This window comes from Bombus affinis, chromosome 8 (genome assembly GCF_024516045.1).
Source record: "Bombus affinis isolate iyBomAffi1 chromosome 8, iyBomAffi1.2, whole genome shotgun sequence".
NCBI classification, from domain to species: Eukaryota; Metazoa; Arthropoda; class Insecta; order Hymenoptera; family Apidae; genus Bombus; species Bombus affinis.
Window position 1 is genome coordinate 12,875,939 of NC_066351.1, and position 24,082 is coordinate 12,900,020.

The 24,082-nt window shown below is 47.6% G+C and overlaps 1 protein-coding gene across 3 annotated transcripts in view; it reads left to right on the forward strand.

The window, feature by feature from the left end:
* Positions 1-24,082, forward strand: part of LOC126919225 (cysteine-rich motor neuron 1 protein) — a 153,923-nt gene that overhangs the window by 126,945 nt on the left and 2,896 nt on the right. For all 3 annotated transcript variants that reach the window (XM_050728127.1, XM_050728125.1, XM_050728124.1), the window contains 5 exons: positions 22,079-22,261; positions 22,351-22,530; positions 22,978-23,330; positions 23,391-23,753; positions 23,820-24,020. In XM_050728127.1, coding sequence (XP_050584084.1) covers positions 22,079-22,261; positions 22,351-22,530; positions 22,978-23,330; positions 23,391-23,753; positions 23,820-24,020 — 1,280 coding nt within the window. The remainder of the gene's footprint in view (positions 1-22,078; positions 22,262-22,350; positions 22,531-22,977; positions 23,331-23,390; positions 23,754-23,819; positions 24,021-24,082) is intronic.

Sequence of the window (24,082 nt, forward strand, 5' to 3'; positions counted from 1 at the left end):
ATTCCACTCAGAGACGGACAAACGGAAAAGTAAGCGGAATAAACCTGTCGACGAGTGTCGGAACAAACAGAAACATAGCCGTGTCTTATAAACTGGACGCTCTAATTGATTGCTTGAAACTGTTAACGAAATCCAAAAAAAAAAAAAGAAGGGAAGAAAAATGTCGAAATTATCAGCAATATTATTATCAGCGTGACTGCATATTCCGATAACGAGGTCGGAAAAATTCAGATCGTTTCTCGAGAGTGTGAGCACGCGTTTTAAGGTTGACGAGCAACTGATTCAGCTGTAGCGCAGCGGAATACATTTAGCCGAGTCAGGGTCGTTTGTCCCGCGAGCGAATATCTTTCGGCGGGATCGCGCGTCGTTCGAACGAAACGAGGAAGCTCGCTCGTTCGCGGCGATAAACGCGAACACTGCGTTCTCGAACGGAGAATCGTTCCGTGAGAGAACGGAAGAGACAGATAAGAGGTGGGCCGCGAGATATCACCGCGTCGTTCCGTCGAGCTAGCACGGCTCTCGGTTAATTGCTTCCGCCGTTTCACCGATCGCGAGAGCACGACCAAAGACGAGAGAACGGACCGATAATACGGGTGAAAGGGGTGGCTCGATCGTTTCTCCGATTAAATCCTTTAATTACGACACCAGACGTTCGACGATTCTGCCGGTGAAATCCGGCCGGGGAATGTAATCCGTGCTCTTCTAACTTTTCAATCGTTCCGTCCAATTTTGAATGTCTCTGGCCCTCCTATTTCTTTATCTCTTTGTCTGTTTATCTATCTATATCGATTAACGGCCTTCGAGCGTCTGAGAAGCAGGACAAAAGGTAGCAGCCTTTAGGAAGCTTAACGCGTCGACGCCGACGCCGATATTCAGGGTTTTCTCTGTGCATTCGGGCGCACAAACTCGTGTGACACACCGGTAATGCAGGCTGCCTCACGGGACAGACACTCGTGGTCCACCGGTGGTACACGCCGGCGTCAACGTATTAATAAATTGAGAAACAAGCGAATATAATGCACACACGGAACGCGAACCACAGAGCCGAGAAAGATCGCGTAACGAGTACTTTGTTACGGTTTAAAAATGAGAGGAAGGAAGAGGCGAAAAAATCCAGTCGCTGGCTAGACGAATTGGCCTGTCTGCGAATGCGTTTAATCGCGATCGTTAACAGCAACGCTGCTTCGTCGTGGAGCTGCATGGAACAAGATGGATAACATCTAAGGTTCCGCAGAGCGGAGCATTAAATCGAACTAAACCGAGAATGTCCGGTCAGCCAACGCGGTAATTTAATATTTGAGAAATAAAGGATAAGTGGGATGTGAGCGCAAGTTGTTCTAGTCGTTGCGAAGTCCTCGTCTGCTTAAATCATGTGATAAGTAATTATAGGAAGTTTGCGAGATTGGCTGATGGATTTTATAAGAAACGAAAGAGAGAAATTTATTTGGAATTTTTCCTATGGAACGCGCGCGATTTCGATGGCGTGGATTGAACGATATTCGAGACGGTCTGAGCGGATCTGAGCGGAGTAAAAGATTTCGAAGGGATTGACATTGGCGAAGTTGAATGCTGTTCGCGTAATAAGACCGTGAGCTCCGCAGGCAGCAGCGGTTGTTTAAAAGAGAAGGATTCGTTTAATGCGATCGGCCGGAAGGACAAGGTCGAGACAAACCTTATTCCAAGATCCCGTAAAGAAGCGATATTACGTTAGCAACAGCGTAATGATAGAAAAAAGGCGCGTGCTTGCGCTGAAATTGCGCGACGTTACGCTTAGAAATGTTGAGAGTCGTGAAATCGGATCTGCATCGGTTAGCGATGTTTGCTAAGTGCTGCCGTAAAAGTAACACATACCCTGGAGGTATTCGATCTTAAGAAAAATGTTCACGTCGGTCGCGTAGAGGTGTGTAATATCGTATCCAATGTCGTCGATGAATAAGTCGAATAAAAGAGAGCCAAGGTGAGAGAGTCGCGATATTCCGGAGCAAGACGTTCTGCTCTGTCTGGAAAATGTATTGGCACATCTAACTATTCGAGTACGACCTTCGAGACACCAGGAGACAACCAGGAGACTATGGAGCCAAGGGACACCAACTTATTCATCGAGACATTACGATTAACCGTGTGAGAGAAGCTTTATGAAAATTTGCAAATAGGACGTCTACTCGCTCGTGTCAGCAAACCCTTGGGTAATATGTGTAATTGGAGGAAAGATAAAGGAGATAGGACCCTGATGCCCGTTGACAACGCTTCGCGATAGAGGAAAGCTTCTCTGCAGCCAAGTTGTCGAATTGTTTAAGCGTGACATTTAGTAAGAAGATCCAGCGGTAATTGGTAATGTTGGATTTGTCGCCTGACTCGTAGATACGGGCGATCAAGTTAATAGATTTCCACCTAGCGGTGAAATTGTATTTCGTATCGCACCTTCTATCTTTCGAGACAAAACTAATAAATCGTCCGTGGCTTAATCGTCCGAAGAAACAAGCTAGAAATCGTCGGACGTCTCCTAGTCCGCGAAGTATTATTGTTAATTATTTTTTTATGATCCGTACCTTCCTGCTGTTGATGAATTCTGGTTACGTTTTCGTTTAGAATATCTTCTCCTATCTTATACCGATCTCGCCACAAAACCTATCTTCCCACGTCCTCGTATTCTCGTTGAGTTAGAATCGAAACCGAAAGCGTAACACGAAGAAGACGTCCGCTTGCACTCGACTCGAACTTTGAACGTACGAAGCACGTTTACGTACGCGTTTGTATATCTTGGACCTGTTTTTCTTGGTCATATTTTAACGTATCCTCCTGGCGTTTAGCTCCGGCCCTGATCCATTGACTAGTCTTCGTAGTTCTTTCCCGTTGGCCGTCGTCGAGATTACGAAAGGAGGCCTCTTCCGCGCGAAGACTCTTTAAAAGGGAGACGTTTAGAAGATCGGATTCCCCCGGTTGCGAAGGCAACGACGTTCGAGCGGATCGAGCGGAGCGTCACCTCCGGCTGTCGCGTCAGCTCCGTACTACAAATTAAACTCGGAATGTTAATCGCTCGATTAGCGTGGCACACGTGTTAGCCACGCGCGTGATTTATAGCTAAGATGCGGCGCGGTAATCGAGCCTTCGGAACATTAATGGCGTAAACGGAATCGCAGCGTGCTCCATCTCCCATCGCGCTAACGCAGAGAACTTTATTAGACGTTGTTCCCGTTATCGATTGCCGGTCGTCGTCCGCTTAAATCAAACGCGCCTACTCGACCACCGTAATTCGTCCCGATGCAAAGGCAGAGCTTGGTCGACGTTGTGGATCGATCACCACCCGAACGTTGCATGCGCCTTATCGCTCGTTTTACGCTTTTCTTCGCCACGGTAAAGACGCGTCCCAATCTTTGCAGACGCTCGATCCCCATCAGCTACCTATCTTGTTCGATAACGAGCCGATTACGTGGCGATGTTGGACGAGGTACGCCGCCGAGTACGAAGAAACACGATAAAGCACGGTCGTCGGCGCAGAAACTTGGTCCGCGAGTCTGTCATACTTGCGCACGCCGAAAGGCGGAGTTATTCCGACGTTAAACAATTTCAGGAAGCTTGCCGTACGGTCGCCAGAGTTTTACATAATTGCACACACGCCAGCAAATTTATAAGCGCCCAACTCGGCAGCAGGCAGCGTGTTGCGAAAGTGGATTAAAGGGAGCGACCGGAGCGTCGCAGCCGCTCGTAGTAATAAAATTTCAGTGTCGTCGTTGACGCCGATGTCGGCGACGGCATCGTCGCCGCGCGTATCCTCCGTCGGCGAAACCAGCATCGGCTTGGAAAAGCGAAACTGCGACGGAGGGAAAAGCTCGTAACCCATCGCGTTTCGATTTTCGAAAGTTCGCACTTTCATCTGCCGGTAGCTTCGTTCGACGTGGCACGGGCACTTCTGGTATCCGACAGAATAATTCATCTTCGCTGTCTCGTCGAACACGGAAAGCGGAGCAATCAACGAACGAGACGTCGTTGTTGTCGAAATTAACGAATTCGCGTTCGCCTCTTTGTCCGTAAAATATAGCGACGTTTTTATCGTTGCACCGGCTGCCGTATCTCTCTGCTGGAAAATTAATCGCTTTATCCGGCAGATCGGTGAAATTAACCGAATATCTTAAAGCGCGACACCTCTATCTTGCCAGCGCGAATCCCCGGGGATGGTAGAGGTAACGAAGAGCGGACCGTAACTTTAACGAATCCTCTTAAGATCCGGCTGTGCGCTTAACGCGTGCGTTCGACGTTGAAAGATTTCCGTTGAAAAAGAAAATAAAAGAAAAAGGGCGGAGAGGAAGGGAGGAGAGAAAGAATACCGCGAGTTCTCGCGTTGTCCGCCAGAACAATTTTCGAAACGAAGGGAACAGCGACGAGAGGCAAAGAGACGCGGGAAGAGGCGAAAAAGCAGCGGCACAGATATCGCTCGACGATGGTTTTCGGTTCTCGAGACAATGGCGTTAACGAGAGTCGGTCGATCGGTCTGTCGTCGACGAGAGGCGACCAATTATCCATTCATCGCGTATACTTCCGTGGACGTGGTAGCTGTCCTTTTTTCGCGTAGTCGCTTCGTGCGGATCTCTCGATCCGATCGGAGCAGCGATCGGAATCTTGGAAAGACGCGCATGAGCGTTTTCGAGAACGTTAACGAAACGTACTTGGGTTAGAGGAGAGGCAAACGCGCGTAGAACCGAGCTTGTAACGGACAGTGACGAGCGACGAGAGGAAGCAAAGAGGGAAAGCGAAACGAGAAGCAGGAGGAGGAGCGAAACCGAAATATCGATTTCTAACGATACCCTAGAGAACAACGGGTGAGCGGGAACGTTATCGAAATCGATTTAATTACCGAAGCCATTACGATAATTGCTGGAGAAGATGTACTTTTTTCATGGGTGATTTCGCGCGGCAACGTAAAACGATCGACGTGGTGTAGCGTCGGTTGCGCGATGAAATTGCGCGTTCCGGAAAATAATTTCGTTTCGATATCAAAGGTGGGCGAATTTCGTTGGATTACGCGCAAGTTACGGCTGGAAACGATGTAGCAGGATAATTGCAGCGTCGCGCGTCGCTCGCCGACCCGTAATTTTCCATCGACGTCCCTGGCTAAAAAGTTACCGAGGATAATTAAATGACGCGCTTTTATCGAAGGTATCGTATCGCGTCGTTTCCCATTGCGTCGGCGACGAATCACGCGCGTCACCAAATTTATCGAGCTCGCTTTATTCTCCTTGATAACGGTGCTCGATTTTACAGGGAGGCACGACGAGGCGAACGTGGAAATCCGGGGCTATTTCACGCGCGCCGTGTATTATAAATTTCAAAGAATCGAATTCGACCGTATTATCCAAACTCGGGGAACACCGCCAGCATCGATACGCGCGTGATTAACGGCGAACGTATTATTCAGACTTTCGTACGATATGCATATTGCGCGGACGATAATTAATATAGTCGGCTGGCTAAACGAAAGCGTAGATCGAAAGGGTACACAGCGGTGCGAGAATTCGGTCGATCCGAGCGATTCGCCGACAGAGGTTTCTCTGCGATCGCCAACGTTGGTCGCGGCTCGCGTTCGATGAAATTTCGTTGCACGTTCTCTTTCTTCCTTCGATCTCGCTCGAGTTTCTTCCAAAGAAAACTAAAGCCAACAATCGTCTCTCGGTGTGACGAGCGAATCGATGGAGTCCGGTGTTCGTTTCGAGTCGTTAAAGAAAAATTACGAACAAACCGTGAGAAAAGAGAAGATAAAGGGAACGAGAATAGGAGGGAAAAAAAAAAGAAAAGAAGACCGAGAGAAGAAGGAGAAAGACGAGGGAAACGGATTCTTCTTCGCCGTACCTATCGATTTCCACGTCGTTGCGATAACAGGTGGTGTCTGATTTTACCCCGCAGGGTTTAACCTTATTCCTTTCCTCGACCGACGGCCGACACACCCATTCCACGCAACAACGGCTTGCCAGTCTTTTTTAGTCCGACGGGACTTTGGCGTTGGCGAAACTACGTTTCGAGAGGGAAGAGCATCTTGCCGTTGTTGGATCGTGGCCGGTCCGTACGTTTCCCAAAGTGGTATTTACCTTCCTCTTGCCATCGGTGACGACGTTTCTCTCGGTCTCGTCTTCGACCTCGATCTCGTCCGCGTCTTTCTATCTTACAATCGAGAAACCGACCAACACAGCGTATCCGCGGTCGGACAAACTTTTCTCTGATCTTCGATCTCGGGATCTCGTCTGGAGAAACTGCGACACAGCGGCCGTCTGCTAATTCCGCTGCGTTTCATTCCCGTGGCCTGTTACCTAACTAATTGCACCTTTTCTGCCTTTGCCTCCGCTTCGTCGTTCTCGACGTCGCGTCGTCGGAGCTGTCGCGAATTTTCCTCTCTGCTTCCGACCCGCCCATCCTACCCTTCGCGTTCCCTTCGCTTCCCTCTTCCATTCCTTTTGCTTTCACTCGCTTGCCGACGACCAACGGAAATGCGCAAAACGCTTGATTACTCTTCTTGTCCGTCCCTTTGAGCGTAGCTACGTTTTTCGCCTTTACTTCGCTGAATGCTGTAGACAGCTTCGCTTTCGATCGAGCCAAGCCATTCGCTTCGCTCGAATATCCGCGACCGAGCTTTCCGCTGCTTCCGACTCGTTGCTGCTCGTGTATCGCGATTGCGATCGTCGTTGCGATCAGTGATTCGCTTCCTCGCAGACTCCACTCTATAAAATCTTTCGATGCATTTAGCTGAAAATACCGACAGACGACCCGTGCCCGTCGCGAGGAAAAAGATTCCATCGGACTTCCGATCCCTCGATCGTAAAAGTCGTTTCGCAGTGTACGTATTCGTAGGTGGGTTTCGAACGAAGATCCGAATTTGATCGCGAAACGACGTAAACCAAACGGACGTTATCCACTCGTTCGTCTGTTTCGTGCACGGTAATGGATTCTCATTAGCGTAGAAGGAGTCGCTGTAAAATACGTAAAGGATCGGTGCGATGCAACAACGAAGAGTGTAAAGAAGAAAGCGGGAAAAAAGCGAACACGATGAAAGATAAAAGGATGAGAGCGATTAGAGAAAGAGGAGAAGAAAGGCCGCGCGTTTCGTTGCGCATATTACGAGACTCGAATCTGTCGGTGAAATGGGAGAAAAAGTGGAAAACGTATCGCGTACGCGTTCGCCGCGTCGCACACGGAATTCGGTTAACTGGATGGAAAGCAGAAATTTGTATCTCGTTGAGACGTTTTGGCGAGGGAAGAAAAGACGAGTTTCGGTGGTGAAACGTTTCAAGTTCGGTTAGTAGCTCTCGATAACGCTCGTTACATGCCACACGTCCGAGGTTTCCACGCGCCGAACGTATCGAACCGGGAAACGCGGCGCGCTGAATAAACGCGTGACGCGTGCCGCGGGAAAACGCGTTGGCCGCGTCTCGTCAAATATTTTACCAAGTTTAAGGATTATGAACGGTCCGAAGCACTTTCCGCCCTCTATCGCCGAACAATTCGGTGCAATTTGTTTCGATCCACTTGGTTCTCTGCCCCTTGCCCTCCTACCGCCGGCGCCAGCCTGTCCGTTGTTCCACCGGTAATTCGTTTTCAAATACATCGTGGCCGCGATAATCCCAGGCTAATAATAATCGAGCAGAAACGGCGTGCCTGGATCATTACTAGAGCGCTCGGTTCTCCGAACTTTAAATAAAATGCTCCGGTTCCTCGTTAATGGGATTAGCGCACGGTCGGCTCGATGCCGCACGGTTCTCCAACGGAACTCGCGATTATCCTGTCTGCAACGTATTTCCCTGGAAAAACCTTTGACGAACGATCGCGGTGAGTAGCCGGATATGCCGGAACGGAAGCGAACGGTCGAAGGCTTTGACGTTTCGCGGTCTGCGAGATGAAAGCGGAAACGAACGTGGAACAGCTGGAACGACGATGATGGGGAGGATGGCCGATAGGGGTCGAGAAAAGGACTCTGAACCGGAGAATGAATCGAAAACGAAGGGAAAACCTAATAATCTAGTCTTCCCTCTCCGTGACCGCCGCGATGGCGGCAATAATGGACGTCCTGGTGTACGCTTGCGATCCGAGGTCGAGGAAAATTGGATTCGAAATCGAATTTATTCGATTTTATTTGCCAGAGACGATGAAAATCTAAATTCGTCGGGTACACGTCTCTCTATTTTTCTCTATCTATCTATCTATCTATCTATCTATCTATCCGTCTGTCTCTTTCTCTCGGACGAACGAGGAGATGTTTCCCCGTTTATATGGATTTTCCACGATGTTCTCCCTTTTTTTTCGGTTCGCGCCCGTTTCGTCGAGAGGAATCGACAGAGATCACGGATGAACCAGAGTTGGTTTTCCAGGGAAACGAGAAGCCTTCGGACAAGAGGGAAAATTACCGCTAGGAAACGATCCGATATTCGAGTTCGTAACCGTCGCTGGTCGGCCGCTTTAACCAACGTTATGTTACCTTCCTACGGTTTAATCGACCTTCTCAACGCCGCTATCCACGACTTATACCCGCTTCTCATAAGTACCTATCGTAACACTCATGAGAACTCGATTAAGAAAGGTTAGACCGTATAAAGGGTCCGTATATGTATATTCTATGTTGTAATAATAATCTGGTCAATTCGATAGAACGAAAACTAATTCTCTTCTCGTCTGTGGATACTTACCGTCTGTTTGATCATCATTTTCATCGATCTTGTCGTTCGTATTAAATATTATCGTGCTCCCTTGTTACCCGACCCCAGCAACTCGTCATAGGATCGTAGAGAACGCTTTTCCGCGTATTTTAAAGAGATTTCATCCCGAGGCAGGTGCACCTGGCATTTCCTCCTCTGTATGCGGAAACGGGACATTGAAAACGCGAGGGGTAGGCGGAGAGATTTTGGACAAAAAAATGAAAAAAATAGATGCCATGGTACAGGTGATTTTACAATACAGTTTGCCATCCTATCTAATCTACCTTCAATTTTTTCGATACAGTTTAGTTTAGAAAACCTTCAGCGTCCGGGTGAGCACAGTTTTGACAAATTTCTTCCATTTCACGCATTGCACCGCGATCTCGCGCGAATTCCCATCGAACGATCGTTTCGTCGATACTTTACGATCGATCGTCGCGTTTTGTACGACCCCGGTAAGTGTCCTGATGCTCGCGAACGGAATTATACTTGGCGGTGCTTACAGAGATTCGAATATTCTTCGTCGAGAAAGATCGCAAGAGAACGATTTCGATCAGCGATCCGTTCCTTTTTCCGGTAGCGAGTCGTTCGTTCGAAGAAATCGAGTTAAACGAGCCAGCACAGCCAGAGAAACGTGGCTCGTCGCGAGCTTCCACGTTTCCGTCGGTGGAGAGATCGCGGTCGAAGTTACGCGACGACTTCGCGAAACAGTCGAGACGCATCGCCGCTCTTCTATAAAATCCACCGACAAATATTTCAAGCTGGCAACAATCGCCGGCGCAACGGTTGACCCAACGAGCTGTCGCGTGTACGCTCGTTCGATAAACTCTGGAAAGTTGGCGGCCGGTGGTCGAGCTACTCGAACAAACAGTTGGATGCATGACGGCTGAAAATTTGCGCGTTGCGCTCATTTAACACCGAATAGCGTCGCACGGCATTGTACCGGGTCCAACCGTATCTCCAGCCATGGAACAATGCGAAATAATGGCAATTTCGAGATCCGGTTTACCGGGCCGACGAACTTTCTTTCCTCGCAAAGAACTGAACGCAACGAACCTACCATTTTTGACGAGCAAACGTACGTTTATTTATTACCGTTGTTATTTATTGGCGGATATTGGCTCTGTGATACAGTAGGGAATTTTTTTCTTTTTGTTTGGAAGTAGTTTACGATCAATTCTCATTGAGAATTATAATTCAATTATTCTGGCGTGGTATTAAAACCTGAATAATAATTATCGTACGTTTGATTCTAGCTGAATCTAATGTTTAAATATAGAGAACAATGTCTTTTTAGCCTGCAGATCCGATCGTGTCAAGTAATTGAGCAATTAGTGGGTTTTGATGATTGTTAATTCTTATGTTATGTCTATTACTGAAAGGGAACAAGGAATGTAGAAATTGGAAGGTCAGAGGGTTTCGAAGTTAACGAGCAGACAAAAGCAAAGCTGGAACGCGTCTTAGACGCAGAAATATGTTCAAGTATAAATAATTATATGTTAAATTATTTATTTACGGATTACGTACGCTCTGTAATATACGACGATTGATACAGAATGAAAAAGAGTAATCTGCGTGAAATTAGATAAAGAAAAGAAATTAATCTCGTTATTTACATATTTACGTTTGTTGTCTGTTATTGTCTTGCGTTGCATCGACTGCAAAGTAGATTAGCAACTGCGGTATAAACCGGAGAAGGTATCGTAACGGGCAATGTGAGAACTATGGGAGAATGGTGAAGCTACAGCTAGGGTTTAATCCTATTGACGCAATTATATTGGCCGTAGCAGGTTCGATGGAATTTTTACCAGCGAAGGGAACAGTGTCTAATAGAAGGCGAAGAAATTCGAAGATCGGAATGCGCTGAACTTTCGGCACGATCTATCGTATTATATTAAGACGTTTGTTACATTATGTGCAAAGAATAGGTCAAACGGAAGACGACGTTAGGTGGAGCCGATACGTTGTAACTGAGTATTTATGGCCATCGTAGAACATGGGACAGCCAGACGCAAGAACTTGCGTTGAATATCTTCCGATCTGACGCAGAAATTTCGACGATAGAGCGACCAAATAACGGGACAATACTTCGGGCGAGGACGAACACGAGTGCAGTATAGAATTCTTAATGTGTTTACGCTCTTAAAGTAATCCGAAAGTAGATGCTCTGTAAATGAAACCGAAAACGTATTTTGAACGCTGTACCGGTCATTTTGTCGATATGATCATCGGTTCAGTGAAAGATTAGATGAAAATGTAACTCCAAAGTTCGGAACAGTGTTAACAGAGGAAAGAATGGCGCCGGTAAAAAAATATATATTTATTTATCTTTATTCAAATGACAATAAAAGAGATAAATCCCCATGAATAATGGTAAATACATAATTGAGTGGTAACATAAACGCACGTATGACAAGGGACGTGCGACGATAAATATTTATATCAACCAGTAACTGCGGAATTTAGTTTTAGAAATCTCTCATGGGATTAGATCGTGGATTGCGTAAAGTACAGGCGGAACGCGTCATACGCGATCGAAACTGGTCGAAGCGTTGTAAAATATTTTCGAGCGAATTTCCGAAATTGCAGATATCGATGCTAAAGAGATCTCTAAGCCGGTGCTTAATGAGGTTCGTAGTGACGTGGTAAAGAAGTCCTTGCGAATCTAAACGACCTCGGAGGAGAAGCACGGAGATTTAACAGTTCGATAAGTTGCGGACAACGAATAACATCATTGACGATTCTTAGAAAGCAAAAGCAACACCGCGACGATTCTGCGGGACTCTGGTAGATCGTAGATTCAACAAGGATATAATTAGCCTGTGTAATCGTAGTCATACGCCGAGCCAATTTGTAAGCCGCAAACCTAAGGGAACCGTGTTACATCGTCTCAATGAGTCCTTTATATTTTAGTTGGTTAGACGACCGGATGAAACTAACTACGGTGCGCTGAAGGATTGAGGATTAACAAAGTTCAAGGGGGGCCATTTAACAAATTTCAATGTCCCACAAGCAAACGATACGTTGGTAGTAAAAGTACAATCGTGTTTCGAGTTTCTGAAAAAAAAGCGGTTCGATTTTCGAGGGAAATTGCAGGCGAAGCGAGTTTATGCGAGGGAAGAGGGACAGTCCCGCTTTCGGTATCGCGAAAGACATAAAGGCACCCTGACGCGTTCCATTATAACGATGTCTACGGCGTAGCTATCAGCGGTAACGGACCAGCTGACGCGGCAATGCAAACACCGTAACGTGGTCCTCCGCTCGGCTTGCCCGGTTCCTCGTTACATAGGTTGCATGAACGCGCGTCGTTGCCCGGATTGCCATTTTTCTTTTCGCGCCCCGGAATTTTCGCCGTGTCTCCGCGACGTCGTGATTCGCGTTCCACCGATTAATCGCAACTTCGATGGCCGACTCGAACGATACTTATTTCGAGGAGATTCGATTAGCCGGCGAACGCGCGAAATAAGGCGTTTACCGAAGCGGCTCGAACACCGATCTCGAGAAGGTAACTTGGAGAGCCTTTGTCACGACGTTTACTAACTTTTCAACGTAAATTCGACGGTTACAAAAGATCAAAGCTTCTTCCCTCTTGGCTCGCTCGCTCGCTCGCTCGCACCCTTCCATCCTTTATGCCTCGGCTACTACCACGTAGAGTTCGTCGAGCACCGGCAACGACCGTGCACTCCCCACTCTTACTCTCTCTTTTTTCGTTCTTCGCTTTACCCGTTCGTGCCAGAAACTACATTATTCATGCCAAACGAACACGTCGGTGAACGTTGCTCGTTTCAGCCTCGTCTGGACAATTTTTCTACATTTTTTCCCCCCTCTCCTTCTCTGCGCTCGTCTTTCTTTTGCAAATTTTTTTATCTCCTCTTTTTCGATACTTTCCACTCGACGGCCCACACGGATCAAGGTCCGCGTGGAAAACGCCGACGACGTAACGTCGTCGAGCGACTCGGTACCTTCCGGGAGTCTCTTTCACCGACGGCGTCGTTCTTACATTCATCTCGTATAATTCGTTCGTCGCCTCTCTGTCACACCGCTTTTTCGCGCGGCTAATCGCGATTTTCGATAAGGTTCTCGGGTATCGCCATCAGCGAGAATCTCTTTCGTTTCGAAATAACAGCAGCAGCGCCGTAATACCTACGGCTATTTGAACTGCATTAATCGAATCGCCCACCTCGTTAACTCCGTACAGCTGTACGCCACGATATCCATCTACTTCAGCGATCCTTATCGTCCTTATCGACCTCACGCTTCTTAGAAAGTATACGACAGTTTTTTTATATTCATCGCCACTTACGAACCTCCGTTGTGTATCTCTCTCCTTCTTTCTTTTCCTCCCCTTTTCTTTCGTATATGTCCGCGTGTTTTTCCCCAGAGTCGCATCTTCGTAACACAGAGTCTTCCTCGTTAACGCTAGAGCTATTTCTACCAAAACCGGTGAAAACGATTAGTCTTTCAAAAATACGTAATAATAGAGTATTTTTATATTCATTGATTTTTTACTTTCTTACAGAAGCAATTCCATGTTATGTAGTAGGTTTTTGCTATTATTAATACATCCGGGATCCCTAAACGAGGGTCGACACATTTATAAAATCGTAGAACCAGTCATTTTAACTGGTGTTGGCATAAGTAGCCTTAATACAAAATTATTTTTAGTTTGAATACATAAAAAACAAAATAAACTTCATTACATGAATTACGATCCCTAAATGAGGGTTGACACATTTATAAAATTGTAGAACCAGTCATTTTAACTGGTGTTGGTATAAATAGCCTTAATACAAAATTGTTTTCAGTTTGAATACATAAAAAACAAAATAAAATTCATGATATGAATTATGATCCCTAAATGAGAGTTGACAAATTTATAAAATTGTAGAACCAGTCATTTTAACTGGTGTTGGTATAAATAGCCTCGATACAAAATTACTTTCAGTTTGAATACATAAAAAACAAAATAAAATTCATGATATGAATTATGATCCCTAAATGAGAGTTGACAAATTTATAAAATTGTAGAACCAGTCATTTTAACTGGTGTTGGTATAAATAGCCTTAATATAAAATTATTTTCAGTTTGAATACATAAAAAACAAAATAAAATTCATGATATCATTCTTTTAGTTATCGTTACGAAAATCATTACATCATTGTGGAAAAAAATATAACACGAAGTAGGAATTTTAAAATAAAATTGCAAAACCCGTCAGTTTGATTGATGTGATAGTTCAAGTGTTAATAATAATTCAGTAAACGCGGACGAGCGACTATGAAATCGATCTACTCTTAAAACACAGTATACTTTTAGCTAATATTTTTATATCTGTGCCCTATCAGATCAGTTATTTCCTTCTCTTTGCCCACTTCTCAACACAGGGCTACGCTCCGGCTCGTTGACAGAATAAATAAACAAATAAACGAAGTATGTAATTTTCCCTGGCGATATAGCTATAGGGTTTGGTAGCGCTGACGCGCATGACTCGCGTCAGCAAAGTGTTCTTATCGGTCCTCGTAACTTTTATTTCCCCGTGTAATCTTCGAATCTCGGTTTCGCCAAACTACCGACGGATCGAACGACCATTTCCCTGTCGAAGCAACCGCGCAATATTATCGAGTAAGTGAGTCGATAACACCGCCTCGGTAATGGGTTTTCGACTGCGGTTCATTTCCGCGTTTACAAGTGAAATTGCGTTTCTAGCTACTCGCGAATGTTTCCAACGAACGATACGTCGCGGACTCGTTTGCTCAGCTCGCCGACCGCGATACCGAGCACCGTACAGAGAAGTTTCAACTTATTTAGAGGCCGTGGCGCGTGAATCTCGCGCGCCACCCAGTCGCATTTTTCGGCGTAACGAGGTCCACGAAACGAGAAGAAATTGCGGCCGCAAGTACGCGCGAATTAACCGAGTAAACCGCGATCGTGGTTTGCGATTCCAAGGAAACGCGCTGCTGGAAAAGAAAAATCCTGAACTATCCGATTTGATCGAGGACCGAACGCGCGTTTCGGCGGGCGAGGAGAAAAGAAAAGGAAACTTTCGACGACGTAGGATTTGATGGAAAGAGGTTTTAGAAACGCTCCTCCTCCGTTTATTTTTCTAGTCACGAGCCGAAAGAGGAGCCGCGCGCGCGTCTTTCGTTTCGACGAAAATATCGGAAGCGATGCTCGTTCCGTCGAAATCCTTGGCGAGTAGCGATGTTTTCTTTGTCGGCGACGCGTTTGACGCGGAAGCGCCGCAAAGCTTTCTCCCTCGTCGATCGCGAGAAGTCGTCCGTTTGGCGAGGATTTGCGCTCGAACGGATCGGCGATGCGCCTCGAAACACCGAGCTCAAGCTCGACACGCGAAACAAGATTTTTCGAATCTATGGAGGTTCCAAGCTCGCGTCACGGTTTTCCGTGCGCCGCTGCGCGGAGCAGATTTATCTCTCACGCTTGATGAGTCCTTTCAAACGAAATGAAAAGGATTAAGCGAAACGAAGCCCCGGATGAAAAGGCCAGAGTATACGCGCGCGTACGCATTGGCCCTCCGCTCTCTGCTCGTGCGTTCGGACGTACGAGTGAATTTTGTTTTTCCAAAAAAAAGAATAAAAAAAGAGAAAAATAGGAAAAATAGAAAAAAAAGAAAAGAGACAAAAGCCGGTGATCAGAGGAAGCACGACCCGCAAAAGAATTCCAACTATCGAGCAAGATCTCGTAACCACTCGCGAATAGAATGCCGTTAATGGACAGTTCGTTTCATGTTCTTTCGCCACAAGTGTGTTTTTTTCGCCGCGAAAGGAAAAGCCAATTAAAATCTACCACTCTAGTGATTTTTCGGGGCGAATTCTTCTTTTTTTCGTCGATCAATCGCGTTGATTTCGCGCAGTTTCGCTCCGTTTGAAAACGAACCGGCTCTACTCGGCTCCTCTCTTTCAGTCATTACGTTCGTTTCATCCACATATTCGATTTCAATTAGGCTAATGATTTCAGCAAGATATATCATTTTCGTCGGCCGCTTTTTGGCTCGGCTGTTTACCCTGCATTTGCCGGATTGGATTTATCCAAGCTTTTTCCTACGTTTTTAGTATTCGCGTCGAGCTTCGCTGCATAACGTCGATTACTCGTCGATCGCGTTTGGAAACGCGAAAATTCACCGGTGGCGGTGGTGCAATCGAACGTTCTTCGGCTTCGTAAGCCGCGAAATATTTTTCCAAGATGCATTTTCGCGAGGTAATAAAACGACGAGGAGAAATAGCGGGAAACTAAGGGAACGGAGGGTGGAGAGAAAGGAAAAAAAAAGTAGATGACTGGCCGGTGGAACGCGTCGCGGCCACGACTGCGACGTGGAAAATGCGGAACGCCGAGCATCTGCTACCTGCGGGGTAGACAAAGGCCCGGAAGGAATTAATGGCGGGTGGAGGGCTTCGCGCGATTTCAAAGCGGAGGGAAACGAAGCTCACGGTGGCTGGAAACTAGGCGCGTTCGTAGCTTTGACTCGCCGTTTCCACTTTTCTCCCGCTTTTACCATTTCGCCGCGTCTACTCGTCTTCAAGCTGTAACTTTGCTGTAAACGAGTTGCAAATATAGCGATATGTACCAAATGAAATTCTTATCCAATCGAACACGAACGTTGATCGACGTTAGACCCGACGCAGACGAGCGGTTGTTCGCGACGAATCTCCGTTGCAATCTACGTTGCAGGAACAGGGAAACACATACGTGTTTCATGGCACAGAAGAACTTTATTGTTTTGTGTATTTATGCTGTGTCCCTGTAGCGACGCAGCAACGCCGTCCGTGTGGTAAAACCGTCGCACGTGTGCGTTCAGGGTTGGCAACTAAGCGATTGCGGATTTTGTAATTACCACCTAATGAGAAAATCCGCAATCACTTAATTGCCAAGGCAATATTTAGTGTACGAATGTCTATGCGTTATTGCACAAGGATACGAGCAAGGTTCTCCGTGCAGCGTTCTCTTCCTCCTCCTATATCGGTTTTTCAAATCAATCGTGCACTCCATCTTTATATCTGTATGGTCCGACCAGCTGATGTAGGAAAAAAGCGAATAACGGATATCGCGGATCTGCCCCTGGAGTGGATGGGGCTGGGTCGTGAAGCAGCGCGGGCGAACAAAGTAACGCGCTTTTCCAGTCGATGATTCATAGGGGAAAGAATATCGAGAGCCCCTCGACTCCATCTCCGGATCCGTCTCTTTCGTTAAAAGATATCACCGGTGAATTTACGAGCGAGTCGTGGCAGCGTAGCGACAGCAGAAGGATGCACCCGGAATTAAGTAATTTCGTTTTGACAGCCGACAGTTTGCTATCTTCTTCCTCTTTCCCCTGCTGCTCTAGCCACGCCCGATGATTTAAGCGGCCACGTAAAACCGATTTGTCGAGAGGAGAAATCCGCTGGGCTGCGAAATCGACGTTAGGAAAAAGGCACCGACGGAAACGTTGTCTAGATAGATAAGTCACTGGCAACAGCGAATCGTCGTCGAGTTTATTTATTTATCAAATGGCAAAGAGAATCGTCTCTGCACGTACGTGCAATCCGATAAGTGTCGGGACGATACAGTCGCCGCCAACATGTGGGTATAATAATAGGCCACGCTAACTGTTGGCTCGGGCTAGCCAAGGGCGAACCTTCGTCTTTCCTTTAAGGACGGAAGGACGTAGAATTACTCTGTCTCGCTTTGGACGAACGCAGCAGGCGATTCGCCGAAAAACGGAGCTCTCGTTTCATTCGTGGTGTTGCTGCGGAGTGAAGTGAGTAAAACCGCTCTGTTTCGTAGATCTTCTTTCTCAGACAGCTGGTCGACGTGGAAGAGAAGTTGATTCTATTGCATAAAACGTGGCCCAGCTCGCACACACGGCCGATAGCGCCCATGTGGCGAAATCCGGACCAGAAGCACCGAGGATAGAATAAGGAAAAGTGGTCCGGAGAAAAGTAACACGGTCTATGGAAATTGATACGGCTAAGGAACTGTGGACAGTCGATAAATCCATTTAAGATTCTAAATAGAAAAGTAGCCTGGGTAACCGATCGCCCGGTTGCAGGTGGATAGAATTTATATTTAGAGGCGTAGTCGTGGTCGCGAACGTTCGTTGACCAGCTTTTATCAATATCCTGGCAGGATTTATAAGCGAGCAACCTGAGAAAAGAATTCCAAGCCCTCTGAAGCTGATTTGTTTTTGCCTGGCCGTACGAGATTGCCAGATGACCGAGGCAAGGTGGGGGAGTATAAGGAAGGGTACTAAATCCTGATTAAGGTACAAGGGTTGTCGTAATGACCGCAGCTACGTTTAATGAAACCCTGCGCCGTAGAAAAAACAGCGGTAACGTGTGCTAAGTGGCGTAGAAACGCGAGGCCCGACCTCGTTGACAGAAAGTCAATAAGTCACGATGAAGGCAACTTGAAAATGCTCCAAGGTTTCTTTCTCGAGCGACGAGGAACGCGCGATGCCATCGAGAACGCGTTACGCCATCAACGATATTACTCGAGACAATGTCGTGCCATGGATAATGGTCGTTCTCGCCGCGATCATCCATCTTTAGGAATGACACGCAATGCGTTCAACGACTTCCACGACGCTCGATCAGAGCGGAAGGAACGAGAGCTCGACCCAAGTTTGATCGTCGTGCGTCTCACGATGACCGATGAGTCGTCGTCGATACGCTCGACGTTCGCGCTCTCGCGTTAAAATTTCTCCGTAAATTCTCGTTCTCTCGGCGCGATGGGAAAGAGCAAAGCGAAATGAGAGAAGCCGAGAAATACGAAGATAATGACAAAAAGCAAGCAAAGTCGGCAAACGAAGTTTGGCCAATTCCATCGTCGGCGAACGATAGCAACGCCCTTCTACCCTCGTAGAAGATGCGAAATGCGGCGTACGGTTTCACTTCGTGCGACTCGTTGTCCGTCGTCGAATTAACGTCGAAATGTTAAACCAATTAAACGGAAGCTCGATTACTCTCGGCCAGACACCGGAACCGTTCGACGAAGCTCGTCCGAGCTCCGGAGATCGAGCTCGTCTTCTCCAACGCTGTTTAAAATTTTGTCGACGAACGTTGCACGTGATGTCCGTTGCGAGGCGGAGCTCGAGCTTCGGTACCTTCCGCTTAATTGCTTTATCGAACGTCAAACTATCCGCGAGAGGGTAGCCGTAAACGTTTGCTTATATCCGAAGGGTTCGCGTACACGAGGATGACGTGCTCGGTCGAGAGGCGAGCGTCGCGCCGAGTTTTCCCAACGTGTGCGGAAACCTTTCGCTTCGATGAGAGAATTCGACGTTGAGAATTCGACGAACGCGGATGTGTGCTTATGGCCGACGTCGTTAGCTTCGACGTGGATAGCCTGGCACGAGGACAAACACCGCGTGAAAGTAGCCTCGGTTACTCGCTTACGCGCAGCGACGAAAGAGAAAAAGCTGCGATTGCCGATGGAAGAGCGTGTCGGGTCCTGTTCCGCTGGAGGAAAACGTCGACTTTGACGTTGACGGATGGACGAAGCTGGTCAGCGGAAATTATCATCGATGCCCGCTGATAGGACGCCGCGTTTTATCGCGCGCGCGTTCGCACGACCAAGCATCGATCGCTGACCTTGACACGATGAAAAGCGACGAGCTGCATGGAAAGCGAAAAACAAAAGTCGATTTTCTTTTCGGAATGTGTCGGCATTTTTACCATACTTGCACGACGAGCCAAAACCACGCGACGCAAAGGATTCCGCGTAAAGAGAAAAGGAAAAATACCGTAGATCGATCGTCCTCGTTCGTTGATCGCGGATTATGTTAAAAAGCGATCGCGCGCTTTACGGCCAACTGGCATAATCCAACCAAATGCCTTAAAGTCTAGTTACAAATGGCAACAATTTCTGCAACGAACTCCGCTTTTTCCCTGACTCTGTAACTACCTTTCGTCACTCTGCTCGCGTGACCGTATGTAAATCCTGAAATCGCTTGCGTAATCTCGTACGAATCAATCTTTCCTCTTTTTCCGTTTGCTACGTGCACCTCCGTTCTGCGACACGCTTATATAATTGTACGTTTATCGTAACAAAGGATTTATCTCGCCGATGCCACCTAATAAATAACAACGATTACACGAAAGGGACCAAATTCCCTTACGTTTCTTTTTGCCCGTAAAATAGAGAAAAGAGAGAGATAGGAGAGGTTCGGTCGATCCGAACGACGTACAGTCGAGGCAGAGGGGACCGTTTGGCTTCTCGTCGATCTCTGACCGACGTCCCTTCCGGCACGTGGCAAGCTGGCGAATCTCGACGCTATTTTTCTTTCGCGTCGCTTCCGCCAACCGGAGCGATGTTATCAAAAATCGAAATGTGCAACTGCGAAACAGAGCCGACCGAGAGCCCAACGAAAACAACGGTTCGCTTTCTGGTCGCGAAAAAATATCGTTATCCCTTCGGCATACACAGACCGGTCGATGGCCAGCCAACGTTGGAACGATTTTCACGCGTAATTCTGGCTATCGTTGATCTTCGTATCGAGGTCGTACGAAAGAGTCGGATCGTGCGGCCTTGGCAACGGTTCCAAGTTCGAACGTATTTAGCCAATCTCGACTTCTTTTATCGAAACCTGTTCGCGACCAGCAGGTAAACGCGGCTGTATGGTTTCGACGATTTCTCCGGGTCGGCGCCGTTTGCGTGGCCAATTTTTCTTTGGGAATGTGCCATATCCTGCCTTATCCTCGGGGAGTAATATTTCAGTAACGGGAAGCAACGTCGTTCTCTGCAGCGCAACCGAGATTACGGTAAACGAATCGATCGATGGAAAAAAACGGCGCGTTCGTTCGAAGCGACGGTAAAAAACCAAAGCATTTTTCATCCCGGCCTCGCCGAACGATAGTCGCTGCCGTACCTTCCGACGCTGGTCCTCTTTCTTTTTTTTTTCGTTTAATTTAATTTAGTATTAAACGGCTTGAATACCCTTTTTCGTACGAACCTAATCGAGTACAAAGTCGCATATAGAAGAGAGATAAAAAGACAAGAAGAAAGAAAAAAAAGAGACGAGCAGGTAACGATACAGAGAAAAGGAACGCGATAGAAGAACTATCAAGCGAAGACAATAAGACAGGGCCCGGTTTAGCATAGGGAAGCTAGTCGTCGTCATCGAATGTTGGCAGTGTAGATCAAGGTCTTTGAAACCCATTTGCATTTTCCGAAAAAAAAGGTCAATTTTGTCGCTGTAGGGATTAGCAAGAGAACATGTTCGAGCAAGCAGTGTCGACCACATCGAAGAGAGACGAATAGATCGATGGTCTGAAGACTATTGGCGGTTCGGAGGGACGGGTTGATGCGTTAAAATTGACAAGCGATAAGACAGTAAGTTGGTCGTTGGTTCGTCCGTGAGTAATTTTATAAACAACGCAGAAGTCCTTGATAATTCTTCAAACTTCGACCGAGGTGATATTCGACGTTCGCATCAGGGTTTTATAAGCATGATTAAGGGATGACATAGGATGCCACATCCTATAGGACGAAGCAACCTGTGCTGGATCTTGACTTATCGTAGTTTATGTTTGACGGTGCGAAGAGTTTAAACGACAGGCGTGTATTCGAGTATAGGTCGGACGAATAAGAGAGAGAGAGAGAGAGAGAGAGTGACGTTGATAAAGAAAAGCGTTGAGATTTCTGAAGTCGTTGCTGCGGCGTTCGAATAAGAAAGCAACCGATTCGAATGCTCTCGAGACGATATCGCGTACACGAATATGGAGAGACGACGTGCGCGTTATATTATAGTAAGTGTAAGGTCACGAGTACTTCGTACGATCATAAATCGCCGGCCAGTCAAGCAACATAACGCGTTTCCTCGTTCGTTTTTGACGTTCGAATCGAGACGAAGCCGATGTTCGGTAACGAAAGTCAGCGTAAACTTGCTATTGTTAAAAGTGTAAATGTTCGTGCGAAGAGGACGTAGGTCGTGAGAATTAATGACGAGATTACTTGTTGTAACCGTCGAATATATTTAAGACGATGAATATAATATACGAACGTAGACGTTAGTCGTTAGTACGAAGTATAAATCGCAAAATAAAATCGCGGAATAAATACTGGTAAATGCTCGTCGCGTAACTCGATAGACGCTCGTTAGGTACTCGAAGATACTCTAGATGCTGTTAGATACTCGCCGTGTACTCGATATGAACTCGCTATGTACTGTCGCTCGCGATCGCGTCCGTTTATTTATACTGGTCGGGGAAGAGTGGGAAAATTCAAATTCGTCTTCGTTCGACGGTTGCACGTAGCGGCGACATTGTTTTGCTCGAAGTTTATTGGTTCTTAGGTTACTTGTAATCTAACGGTATTGATACTCCGAGGCAAAACAACAACATAATTTGAATTGTCCTCTGACTCGTATGCCGCTACAAAAATTTAATTTTCCCGATGGTTCTGTTCGAAGGAGGCACGCGTGGCGTCGATTGTCCGGAGGATAGCATCCGAGGAGAGAACGGCGAGTGCAAATGCGCAGCCATCGACTGTCCATCGGTCGAATGCCAAGCGGGTCAACGTCCGATGCAAGTGCAGCCAGCGGACCCTGAAACGCCAGGTAGCTGTTGCGCTCGTTACGATTGCGTGCCCACAGGTAAGAGATCGAATTGGACGCGATACGACGCAGCGAACCGTTCGCGTGGACAAACTCCGCTCAAAGCGTTGTTCCGTTTTGTACGAAAGACCCTCGAGGATCCGAACCATGTCCGGAGAACAGCGTGCTCACCGAGGATGGAAAATGCGTGTGCGCGCCCTGCCCGCCGGCTAGTTGTCAACTCGGACATCGGCCCGTTCAAGTCAGGCCTGCCCTCGATCGCGAGACGCCTGGAAGCTGTTGCCCACTCTACGAGTGTAGACTCGCAGGTAATTTATTCCTCATTAATCGTGCTCTTTTTTCATCCGATCGAGAAACGATTCGAGAAACGCGACCGAGTTTACACTGGCATCCATCGATACCTGTTGAACTCTTACGAATTTGTCGTTACTCCGGTGAACGCGTTGTCGAGGACCGCGCTCGGATGCGGCCACCACGTTCCAAGCTCGATGGCATTCGTTTCGGTATCCGATTACGATTCACGCGGGACGTTAGCACCGGCACGATTCGCCGCTGGCAACGTAACGCGCGTTCGTTTTCCTGCTCCCCAAACGCGATTATTCGTCGATACGTCGAATCTATCGACCACCGGTTACTCCCTCGAGTCAGTCCATCGACCGCGAGCCGGGCATTCTCCTTCGTATAAATGACGAAGAACGAGTTATCGCGTACGTGGATACGTGTAACGTGCATCGACGTTTTCGTTTGCCTCGCAGAGCCCGTCTATCAGATAAAAGCGGCGACCGAGATGCCAAAGGAGGCAGAATATTGTATCTACGAGGGCAAGGCGAGAAAGTTGGGCGAACGATGGCAACAGTCGGACTGCGTAAACTGCGTTTGTCAAGAGGACGGTGTATCCTGTCAAGAACCGATGTGCAAGTCCTGCGAAAACGCGATTCCTCCCGATCCTGGCGAGTGTTGCCCTCACTGTCCGCCGCTTACGAACGCGACGTTTCACGAACCCCAACTGCCCTGTCGAACATCGTTGGAAGGATGCGAGTTAACGTGCCAGAGTGGTTACGCCACGGACGAAAATAATTGTCCGATGTGCAGTTGCGACGAATCCAAGGTACGTATCGAACGACGAAACGCTATCCGACGCCGACTTCCGATCGAATTCCATTTGCAGGACGACGACGCGACGATGACGCAACGTCCGGCTACCAACGACGACGTGATTTGCCCGAATCCGCCGAGTTGCGATGTCAACTGCGAGATCGCAAGGGACGAAGATGGGTGCCCGGTGTGCGCTTGCCAAAGTATGGAAACCTTCGAGCAGCCCGTCACCGACACCGTGTCGACGGACGACGAAGGGAAGAAGATCTGTCCCGAAGTAAAGTGCGACTTGCACTGCGAACGGGGATTGGTGATGGACGAAAACGACTGCACGTTCTGCAAGTGCCGGGAACCAGATTCGCCGGCCTGCCCGCCTCTGCTCGGATGCAGGAAACGATGCGCCTTTGGTTACAAGACGAACAAACGCGGCTGTCCGGTAAGTAAACGTCCCTTCCGTTTGTTCTTTGCCCCGAGTGGAATTCTCAATACGATCGATCCGTAGATGTGTCGCTGTCGTGCTTCCTGCATGGACCATCTTAACGGAACACATCCAGAAGGTTCGACTTGGCATCAAAACTCGTGTACCTCGTGCACCTGCGAAGCCGGAGGGAAGCTCAGCTGCAAAGAGACTGTTTGCTCGGTAGCTTGCAACGATCCGTTGCCCCCGCAACCGGGAACTTGTTGTCCAGTCTGTCCAATTACGGTAAGCTCGCGGACTTCGTCCAATTCGCCAACTTGCCGAGGAACTTCTCCTCGAGTTCTCGC